This window comes from Stenella coeruleoalba (assembly GCF_951394435.1).
Source record: "Stenella coeruleoalba genome assembly, chromosome: 3".
In the NCBI taxonomy this organism is placed as follows: Eukaryota; Metazoa; Chordata; class Mammalia; order Artiodactyla; family Delphinidae; genus Stenella; species Stenella coeruleoalba.
The window spans coordinates 48121907-48134013 of NC_137148.1; the positions used below are offsets into that span (position 1 = coordinate 48121907).

Below are 12107 nucleotides of genomic sequence, written 5' to 3' on the forward strand. Positions count from 1 at the left end.
GTGAGATTTTGAAAAAGTCACACGTAAACAGGGTTATTATCTACAATAAAAGTTTAATTCTTACTACTCCTGCACATATGCTTCCTGAGTAAGGCACATAGATAAATTGTTTTCAGACTTTTCTATCTTGTAGCTTCAAATTCATGCTAGAGCAATTTGGTAGAGTATTCAGATTTTATTTAACCTCTCTACTAAATAAAATTTTTACTCCTTCATTCATTCGTTCATTTTCTCAGTAAATATTGAGCACGTGTCACACGCCAGGCACTGTTGTAGGTACTTGTAAGTGCTACCAGGGTGTTATCAGTCCTTCTCTCATAGGACACCCCGATAAATACCTGTTAACATACATAGAACACAATTTGGGAAATGAAGGTTTGTACTGTTTCTCTTTTTTATTTCTAGAAACCACCTCTGATTTGACTTCTTAGCTATCAGTTATCCAGTAATCCAGTGACTTCTCAGAACTGAAACCCTTGTGTTCATGGATGCTTCCCATAGAGACTTGTATATCACCTGTTAACCAAGTTAAGGGATTAGGGAAGTGGTTGTTCATAATATTTAATATTTCATAATACTTAATGGATAGTAGGGAAAGAATGCAGATATTTAGGTGGTGAAGGCAGGGCAGACAATAGATTCAATCCTTTCATTTCATTTTTAATGGGCTTTCTTTTATGTTTTTATATTATTTTGTGTTTTATACATTCTGTGTAATAAACTTCACCTATATTTATGCAATCTGAGACTTTAACGATTAGGTTTTAGATATGAAAAATAACAAAAAGGTATGCCTTAAGAATCTCAGTTATAGACAGATGGCTGAAAATTATGTAGATAAAAATTAAATGTTTACTCGCTTTCGTATTGAATTTCAAAACTTTAAAAAAATTCTCCCCACATGCCAGTTACATATATGTGACTGCACCTATAGCAGTGTCTGTCCTTTTTCTCTCCACTTCCCTGAGCCATAGCTTCCAAGTCCTTTGAGGTGACCATTGATTCAATTCTGTAGCAGCCAGGGCAGGTCAAAGGTCTTGTGTGAGTGGTTGTGGTAACTACCATCCTTCATCTTGTCATGGGTAGCTCTTCATAACTCCTGCCTGCCTACACACTATTTTTAAAAAAATCTATTTCCTTTATTTAATAAATGAGGAAAGAAGAGGGAAGAAGAAATAGATATTAATAAGTAACTTGCCCAAGAGGCTAACATTAGATAATGGCTGAAATTAGGACCAGGAGCCGAGTCTTTCTCTGCCTTGTCATACTGAGTGCTGTAACACGTCTTCTCTGGAGTATGGCTGAGCCAAAAGAGGGCTGAGCATCCATGGGTTAAGGAGAGCCTGGGCGTGTCCTGTTGCCAAAGTAGGCTGGGCCAGTCAGTAGGCAGAACTGCATTGAGGGCATTGATGACCCTTAGTGTTTAAACTTGATGTGTGGTTATTGCCAGGCTCCCAGAATGTCTGCTGGACATCATTTATGTAGCAAATCTTTTCTTGGGAAGACCTTAAGCACTTTTTCAATTTTAGCCAAGCACTTTTTTTCTTCTAAGTAATTTATGTTCGTTGTAGAAATCTTAGAAAAAGCATTACCCCTACATCAACCAAAACAAGTTAAATAAACATTCATCTGTAATCACACTGCTCTGAGACATGGGTGGGAATGTCTTAGTATGTTTCATCCACATTTTGAACCAAAGTCTCTTCGCTTCTCTTTTATCACTGTGTTTAAGAAAAAAATGTACCTCTTAGCCAAAGTATCAGTACATCTATCTTGCTGTTCTTTTTTTTTCTTATTAAAGACTTGTTTGTTTGTTTATATTTTTTGGTAATAGTTTTTTTTTAATTGAAGTATAGTTGATTTACAGTGTTGTGCTAGTTTCAGGTATACAGCAAAGTGATTCAGTTTATACATATATAGCTTCACTTAGGGAAACTGGAAGTTATTTGAGACAAAATTAAGTCTTCTCAGTCCCCTGCTTTTCTCTTCCGTGTGGAGGCAACTCACATTTTAAGAATGCGCTATGTAAAATGGGAACAAATTTTTAAAAATCATAGCAGTTCCATTAATTTGGAAATATGTATATATTAGTATAGAATTACTGCAACAACAGCAAACCCTTGTCCATTATTGTAATAGAAATGCTGGCATGCTCCTGGGAGCTTGACATTTCAAGCAGCATGTGCACTCACGCTAACGGACTAGGGTTTTAGTGCGTGTGTTGGAAATGCTGTGCTTCCAAGAGCATGTGACATTTCTATTACAATAATGATGATAGCAGGCATTCCGTAGAAGGAATCCTTGTGGTGGTTTATATACCTTGTCAGTTCTTACAGCAGTCCTACAAGATAGATATTATTAATCCTTTTTTAGATGAGAAAACTGAGGCTGTTACTTGCTTAAGGTTATTTAACAAAACAGATCTTATTTTAGAAGGTTCTAATTCTCTCTAAAATTCTGCCTCACTTTGTGTTATCCTGCATATTCTGTTGCCTCTGACTTTCTCATATAGGGTACATTTTGCCTTAGGCAAACAATGTGTTACTAAAATAGTTGCCAGTAATTTTTTTCCGTTAATTGGATTGTTTTGAATACACAAAGAACCTTCAATTATGAGGAATCCCATGGGACATTGTAAAACAATCTTTTTGTAGAAGTAAATACTCTGATCATTTTTAAATTTTTATATTTTAATTTAGATTTTTAATGAAGGTTTCACTTCAAATAGGATGGTATAGCTCTAAGTATTAACAATTATGATAGTAATACATTTTTGTTAATAAAGATTTTTTTCATTTATTTTTCTTTCTTAACGCTCAGACAAGTTTAATGTCTCATATCTGACTTCTTGGAATTGGGAGCATTTCGGTTCCATGATAAGCAAGAAATTGTATACATTTTTTATATGAAAAATCACATATTCCTTACTATTCTGTTTACTGTGTTTACTTAAATGTATTTTTACTAGAAAAGCCTAGTTTAGGCTGAATTCTAATCATCTTAGGTCGGCGACCCTGGACCAGCAGCCACAGCATCACCTGGGATGACGGGGTGGGGCCCAGGAATCCTGATGCACATTCCAGTTTGAGATGCACCAAACTATATGTTCCACCTACCAAGAGAGTAAGAGGGTTTGTGCGTTCTTTCACCTAACAAATGCTTCTTGAGTGTTTCCTCCAGGATAGTCCTCTGTGACAAGGGTGCTACAGAACTCTCCTGTCTCAGATGATATCACAGCCCTCTGCTTCGAGCTTTACGCGGTATAAGCGAGACGTGAACACTTAGAAATAGGCTTTAATTTAAAGTTGAGGGGTCAAGCCGGAGTTCCAGGGTGTGGGTGGAGGAATTTGGCTACCGAGGCCTGCATTCTCCCTTCTGGGGTCTGAGCACACTTTTCTCCTTACCTCTTGGCTCTGGTAAACAGACTTAGTTTCCAGAGTTTGTCCTTCACCTCAGCTCCTAAAGCAAATAGCCAAGCACCTCTAAAGGTTGTTTTGCTGTAAGCAGCAACAGGAAATAAACAAGTAAAAGGATCTTCTGTCCCCTTCCGCCTTAGAGGAAGTAAGACACAGGTGTGTAGAGGTGCTCAGAGTTGAACACCAAAGGGCTGTAATAAACTTAATCTGTACTTTAGAGGTTGGGCATCCAGGTGAGAGGCCAAGTGAGGGAAGGGGAAGAGGAGGGAGCACTGAATTGTAGGGGCGCCATTGGGGGCTATACAGATCGGGGCAAGGGAGCCTGGTTGATCTGGTCTTCAGGAAAGGTGGAAGTCTGGAGCTGCTTTGCAGAGAAGGTTGGCATTAGAGAAAGTGGAATTTAAAAATTGGGGCAGATAATTTAAATTCCTAAGCACTTTGTGGCTTTATAGTTGTGCGCATAACTCAAATTCTACCTAATTTGTTTATCACCCCTCCTCCCCCGGCTGCCCACCCAGAATCTGGGGCTGGGCAATGGTTGTTTCCCTCAAGTATGCATGTTAAAATACAGAAATACGTTTTGGAAAATTACTTGACAGTAATAGGGGGGAGGGGCTTATGTACTTCAAGATTGGGGATGACACAGAGTGATGTGATTTTTTTTTTTTTTTTTAATCCAACATGGTCTCCTTAAACTCAGCTTCTTCTAGGTGCTCATTACAGATGGCTAAATTAGTGGATAAGTGTTTTTTTTTTTCAGGAATAATATTAAATAGCTATGTAATGCCATTCATATCTAACACAGTTATTCTGATCATACGGGTCCTTGTATGAAGTGTTGTGAGGATCTACATTAACGAGGAAACAAAACCAATACGGAGCAGAGTGCCTCTGGGAACTCTTGATTGGGCCCATCCAGTGCATGCTCCGTAAATTTTTATGTTGTTTATATGGTGTGCTGTGGTTTACAGTCTGGTCTTTGCATTAATTTGCCATTGTCTTTCTCTCAAATATTAATGAAGTGTAGGAGCAATTCTAGTCCAAATAGGCATTTTAAAGGTGGACTTCAAAACAAAGCTTTTCCTTTAAAAAATAATTTTTCTGAAAGACGGAAACCACTTCATTAGTGATTGCCGGCAAAATCTCCTAATGTCTTTCCATAAGCTGTTTAAGCTTAGTGTTAGAAATTAGGGCTAGAGGATTTAATTAGCCAGCTCACAGGATGCAGTCTCTTTAATTTAGGATATCCCTTTGAGAAAATTACGTAGTTGAAGAAAGAATATCATATTTTAGACAAGTTGGTTTTGAGTTGAGTTTATTGCCTCTGTCTTGGTCCCTTAATGTGTCTGTACTGCTGATCTGGAAATTAAGCTTGATTTGAATTAAAACTTTTTTTTTAAAATTGATAATTGCAGCATGGCATGTTAGATTGTGTGCAGTTCTCAGAGTTAGGAAAGGTAAAAGTTGGGTTTTGTGGGGCAATGATTAACTCATATATTTTACCAGGGACACATAATCAGGTATTAGTTACTATACATTTAGCCAATGCACTGGGTTTAGCAAACCAATGAATGCTTTGTTATGAGAGTGGTTAACACTTCTGCATTTTTAGACTTAGCTTTAGAAACTTAAAAGAAACCTCTTACAACCCTTGCCATCCTTTCAGCCATAACATTGCATTGCTTTGGTTTCTGCCTTTAATTTCCCCGGGGGTTCTTTTTATTTAGGAAAAGGGTGAAAGATGTATTTGTGTAAGTACTACACCAGTGCTTCTGTTAAATTCTTTTTCAACAAAAAATATGTTACTTGAGCACCTCATGTACAGGGTGCATATTTTTCTGAAAAGAATGTGCCCTGAAAGCAGTAGTTTTTAGTGTGTATTTATTTCATGTCTACCAGTTTACTTTAGCTTAGACAATTTCTAATGTTTTCAGTTTGTTACCATTTTTCAGTTAACTGAGCACATATACATATATGCACAAAGTGGCCAAGCTTTAGAAATTCTTTGTGTATTTTAAAACAGTTGTCTCTCCGGTCTGATACCATGGGTCTCCTTGTCACCTTTAAAATGCAACTAAAATCTAACCTTAGATATGGAAAATCAGCTTTCAAGGAAAGCTTATTTTTAGAATATCAGTGAAGAATTTAATATTTACTTTCTAGAAACCTTAATTCTCGTTAATGTGAAATTAATGTAGACGATCCAATTGTGTAGTTCTCATGTGAGAAATTTGCCCCTTCAGTGTTTGCCTGCTAAGTCTTATAAACTACTGACCTACCATAAGGTCCAAGTGCAAAAATGAAAATGTTTTGAAAGCCTCTCTGGGAGCTATGGGTATCCCTGGACCATGCTTTGAGAATCATTGCATTATAATATTTTTGAGATATCTATGGTTACCTAAAAAAATCTCTCCCCGAATATTTTCTAGTTCTCTCTGTGTGAAAGTACACTCTTTCGCATTTATTTTCCAAGTTACTTCCAGAATGAGGTTCCTCCTTCCCCCCAAGATTCCAGTAGCCATAGAGGGAAAAAAACGTATTATGGATAAAGGGAATGTTTCCAGCACCCCTCCCCGCTATTTCTCCAGCTGGGAAGGGAAGGAAAGGGAAATAAAATTTAATGAGCACTTTTACTATGTGCCAGGTGCTTTACATATGTTATTTCAGTTTAATCCCCAAAACAATCCTAGGAGGTATTACTAGCCACATTTTGCACAAAATACAGCAAGTATCAGAAAGGATAAACAATATGCCCAGATCACACAGCATTTAAGTGGACAGAACCTGATCCGAATCAAAGTCTTGTTACCAAGGCCTGTACAACACCGAGCCTTGGTTTCTGCTTTGTTTTTCTTTAGTGCCTGCAGGCTGAGAACGTGAATACTATCATTATATTGGGTGCTGTGGTGGCATGACGACAAAACGATTTGACTGCCCTGTGAGGTTTGCTCTTATGGAATTAACTGTCTTTGACAGATTATATTTTGTAAAGTCAAATATATTTATTAAAAAAGATTTATGTAGTTTCTTCAGTTTTAGTTCTTTGAAAATAAAACAGCTAATTATCCATGGTTTACCACAGAGCGCAGGATTACCCCTTTCTGTGTCCTCAGTTCTGTCATATCGAACAGCTGACTGTCCTAGAAGGAGATTTTTGCATTTACAATCCCAAAGCCGCTGGTCATCTGGGATTGTCAGAACTCCAGAAAGGCAAAATCCATTCTCAAGAACATTACTTTTTGTTTCAAGTCACGCAGTACCTAAAGGATAAGACTATTGAGGTGTGCGGAGGAAGGAGTGGGGGAAGAATGTCTATCGGGACATCTCTAGTTATCTTTGAGGGAGGAATATTCTCCTTGCTTCTCCTGTGAGTGCTATGGGTATGATTTAGGACCCAGAGAGAGTGAGTTGGTGGAATTTCAAAGTTTCCTCAAATTGGAGAGGCCAAAATACACGACCACACAACCCTGAAGAGAGGCGTGATGGAACCTCCTACATGTTGACTCAGTATTGCGCTGTCTTAAAAACTAGTGTACCTGCTGTCCCCTCTGTGTGTATGTAACTTTCTTGTATCTAAAGTAAAGCCTCTTACCTCTAGCAACATCAGCCATCCCAACCTAAAAGTAAGGAGGGAAAAACCCCAAATAGACCTCTGAGTATTAAATAGTTGACACAAATCTAATCAAATTAGAGGTGCAGCTGACCTGAGGGCAAAGAATTTTCTATGAAAAAGGATAGCAGTATAGGAGGGGAGTCATTGTGATAGCTGATAGTAGAGAAAAAAACAAGAGCCCGCTGAAAAAATACTGCCACCTGCAGTTGTCTCTTACAGGGAATGCTGTCCCATTCACTTGGTAATACCCTGAATGGTCAGCTGATTAGGGTGGCAAGGTAGAACTTACATTTAGAAATATTTCCAACAAAAATAGTTGGATTTTTTTTTTTTTTTTTCCGGTACGCGGGCCTCTCACTGTCGTGCCCTCTCCCGTTGCGGAGAACAGGCTCCGGACGCGCAGGCCCAGCGGCCATGGCTCACGGGCCCAGCCGCTCCGCGACATGTGGGATCTTCCCGGACCGGGGCACGAACCCGTGTCCCCTGCATCGGCAGGCAAACTCTCAACCACTGAGCCACCAGGGAAGCCCCAAAATAGTTGGAATTTTAAAAAGGAGTTTGGATACTTGAAAGATAATCTAGAATTACTTGGAAAAAGAACATTCATGAAATGCCTTAATCTTGACGATATTACATTAATGAAGTGTACTTTTATAAGACATGAATGTGTTTATTTGTGTTCTCACATCTCTTGAGTTAGTTTTGGAAGTCACAATATTTTATAGTTTGTTTTTTAAAAAATTTTATGAGAATGGTAAATACTCAACATAATATAATTGGATAGTAGGTGGGGTTTTCCCCCAGCATAATTGTACGATATCAGGATTCACTATACTTTACTTCTGACTTGTACAATTCACATGAATGAAGACAACTCTGTTTTGCAAAACCATTTGACGGCTTCATTGGTTCTGCTAAGGGTCTCTTCTCTTTTTTTTAAATTTTTATTGGAGTATAGCTGCTTTACAATGCTGTGTTAGTTTCTGCTGTACAGCAAAGTGAATCAGCTATACGTATACATATATCCCCTCTTTTTTGGATTTCCTTCCCATTTAGGTCACTGCAGAGCACTGAGTAGAGTTCCCTGTGCTATACAGTAGATTCTCGTTAGCTATCTATTTTATACGTAGTATCAATAGTGTATATATGTCAATCCCCATCTCCCAATTCATCCCACTGCCCCCTTCCCCCTTGGTATCCATACCTTTGTTCTCTATGTCTGTGTCTCTGTTTCTGCTTTGCAAATAAGACCATCTGTACCATTTTTCTAGATTCCACATATATGTGTTAACATACAACATTTGTTTTTCTCTTTCTGACTTACTTCACTCTGTATGACACTCTCTAGGCCCATCCAGGTCTCTACAAATGACCCAATTTCGTTCCTTTTTATGGCTGAGTAATATTCCATTGTATATATGTACCACATCATCTTTATCCATTCCTCTGTTGATGGATATTTAGGTTGCTTCCATGTCCTGGCTATTGTAGTGCTGCAGTGAACATTGGGGTACCTGTGTCTTTTTGAATTATGGTTTTCTCAGGGTATATGCCCAGTAGTGGGATTGCTGGGTCATATGGTAGTTCTTTCTATTTTTAGTTTTTTAAGGAACCGCCATACTGTTTTCCATAGTGGCTGTATCAATTTACATTCCCACCAACAGTGCAAGAGGGTTCCCTTTTCTCCACACCCTCTTCAGCATTTATTGTTTATAGAGTTTTTGATGATGGCCATTTTGAGGTGATTTGTGAGGTGATAACCTCATTGTAGTTTTGATTTGCATTTCTCTAATAATTAGTGTTGTTGAGCATCTTTTTATGTGCCTCTTGGCCATCTGTATATCTTCTTTAGGGAAATGTCTATTTAGGAAGGGCCTCTTCTTTGATATTTAAATCAGTCTCTTTTGAAGCACCTCTTACACTATAGCCTTGCAGACTATTTAAATACTCACTAGTCTAACTATTTTGGATTCTCAGTTGTCTTGGCTTTGCCTGTGATGGGAGTCCTTCAGTATCACTTTTGTGGAGAGACAAAGACGTTGACTTGGTGGATAAGGAGAAAGAAAATAGTGTTAAGCTGGGAGAGATTGATTTTATAAATGGCTAGTTTATGATAACTATCTTCCTATAGTGACAGCTAGTTTCTTTTGTACACATATATATGTGACAGGTAGAAAACAGAGAACCTTTGCACAAAGTGTACGGAATATACTTGGAAACTTTCTGGACTTATTTATGATCCATTGATCTTTTTCTTGTCTTAATCTGTGCCTGTCCCATGGACTTTTAATTATTGTAAGCTTTTAGCGCACTGGTATACAAGAAGGCAAGACTGCTCTTATTATTCTTCATTTCTAAAATTTTCCTGGGTGTTTACTTTTTATGTGATCTTTTTTTCTCGTGGGGAAATACATTAAAATTTTTTTAAAAATATGATTACATTTGCTATGTCTCCTTTCTTTAATTGCGGTTTTCCAAAAAAACTTCTTGACCAAAAGAGATGGAGGAGGAGACTGGAATATCCATTTAAAAACAGGGATAATCTCTGTGGAAGAAAACCAGAGGTTATCGTATTACGGTTATCAGAATTCCTTATTGTGAAGCAATAATAGTGACTTGATTTTTGGAAATGCACTTCTTAAGTTGATAATCTGGTAAAAAAATATGACAACACTTTTCTCTTTCCACTGTGTTGCTGAATATGAATTATCAAGATGAAGTTACATTACTCTGAAAGATTTCTCATAAGTTGAATAGTGTTTCTCCCAGCGCCCTGGCCTAAAGGAACCCCTCTCTTGAAAGAGATAGTAAGTAGGGTTCAGATGCCCCACATGTGAACTCTAGGCATCATCTGGCTGTCCTTCTCGTGTCACATCTCTGTAGCTCCATGTGCAGCATCCTTTCCAGAGTTCCCACATGGTGAAAAGATCCTTCTCCTTGTGATTTAAGGGGAACCTGGAGAAACAGTGGCCTGCTAGGTAAATTTTATTCAAGTAGCTTAGATAGTGGAAGGCTGAGAGAGTCAGAGGCTTCATTACATTTCTGACATTCAAGTTTCTGTCGGGTTCTTAATCCTGAGGTAAGCCTGTGCCCTGGAGGTTTCCCCTTAATGTTTATCAGTGGCCCTCTGCATGTGGCTTTCAGAGAGGGTAGATGGACCTGGATGGTGTGCCAAAAAACATTCAGGATAAGCTTCCCCATATTTAGGCAAAAGGAGTGAGGGGGATGTATGCCCTGGCCAGACAGGACGAGACTGACTGACTGGTGGCAGCGGCAGTGAGAGGCAGTTTTCATTGGCTGTGAGCTGTAGCTAGAGCTATCCAAGAAACTGTTGCTGCCTGTGCGGGTTGAGTGTCTCATTTCTGGATCCTTCAAAGCAGCGGCCAAGTGCCATTGGTGAGGGAGGTTGTGGAGGGTTCCTGTGTGGTTCTAAGTTGAGGCTACAAGGCCTCTAAGGCCCCTTGCCACTTGGTGATTTTGTGCACCCACGTGTGCATGTGAGTATGTTTAACAGCCTACCTCTGTACCAGCTTTACTCTGTATGATAGGAAAGAAAATAGTCATTGAGCTACTTCAGCTATGGTATGCGTGCGATTTGATGGGCTTTGCAGTTCCCCCTACACATACTGCTCAGAGACGTTGCAATATTGGGGCTGCCTGGAATAAAGGAGGAAGGAGGGGAGGAGTTTGTTGAGAAGAAAGCTGAGCTGGCCTACTCTATTTTTAAAAAGTTGTTTAAAAAAGGGTGGAATGCTGGGGGAGAAAACTACTGATCTAGGGGATTTTGGTCAGGTATATACCACACAGATTTAGAACAGTAATGATGGCTTACTCTAGGTAAGCTATGGTCTAGGTATAGGTATGATGTGGTGTATGAATATACATATATATAGGTGTGATGGTGGTATATACTGCAGTAAGTGTTTTCATATGGCTGTGTAATAAACTACTTCAGCATGTCTGTTAAATAGCATTTATTTTTTACTTGTAAGGTGCAGGGAGAGGGAGGTTGGAGTGGCCTGAATGTTTTTACTTGAAAATAAAAGCTGTCATGTTTTATTCTTGCAGCTGTCAAGCACTGCGCATTTCAAAGAATTAAAATATTTTGTAGGGCTTCCCTGGTGGCGCAGTGGTTGAGAGTTTGCCTGCCAATGCAGGGGACACGGGTTCGTGCCCCAGTCTGGGAAGATCCCACATGCCGCGGAGTGGCTGGGCCCGAGAGCCATGGCCGCTGAGCCTGCGCGTCCGGAGCCTGTGCTCCGCGACGGGAGAGGCCACAACAGTGAGAGGCCCACGTACAGAAAAAAAAAAAAAAAAAAAAAAATATTTTGTAGCATCTGAATGCAGAAACTGAACTCTCCTCCCCTTCTTTCACATAGGTTTCCACTTGAGTGGCACAGTGACAGAACCTGCAATACAATCGGAGCCAGAAACTGTTTGTAACGTGGCCATCAGCTTTGATCGTTGCAAGATTACCTCAGTGACCTGCAGCTGTGGAAACAAGGACATATTTTATTGTGCCCATGTTGTGGCACTGTCTTTATACCGCATCCGCAAGCCAGATCAGGTCAAATTGCATCTTCCCATTTCAGAGACTCTCTTTCAAATGAATAGAGACCAACTACAAAAGTTTGTACAGTATTTGATCACAGTGCACCACACAGAAGTTTTGCCAACTGCTCAAAAATTGGCAGATGAAATTCTTTCCCAGAATTCAGAAATCAACCAAGTTCACGGTGAGTATAAATAATCATTCTATAGATTGCTTCTCTGGATTATTTTTCATTTATAAATTTAATTCTTTTGCATGAAAATGAATTAAATATGAATTAGATCATCAACATTGCTCTTAGGTAGCTGAAGGTTTAAATTTAGTTTTGCATCCTAAAACATTTCTTTTGAAATGTTTTGTACCTTCTACTAGATACCAAGTCTTTTCTGCTCAGAAAAATTTCTCGTTTGTTAAAGCTTGGCTCTTATATGTTTATGTTTTGTAAAATTTCATCAAATACTAGGTATCAGTTATAGTAAACACAAATTCACCTTTGTCAGCTGTTGTCAGTAAACTGACTTGCGCA

The 12107-nt window shown here is 38.9% G+C and overlaps 1 protein-coding gene across 1 annotated transcript in view; it reads left to right on the top strand.

Annotated features, from left to right (window-relative positions):
• ZSWIM6 (zinc finger SWIM-type containing 6) overlaps positions 1–12107 on the top strand; it is a 205089-nt gene that overhangs the window by 116282 nt on the left and 76700 nt on the right. The window contains exon 2 of the mRNA XM_079915979.1: positions 11409–11765. Within this exon, the coding sequence (XP_079772105.1) occupies positions 11409–11765 (357 nt within the window). The remainder of the gene's footprint in view (positions 1–11408; positions 11766–12107) is intronic.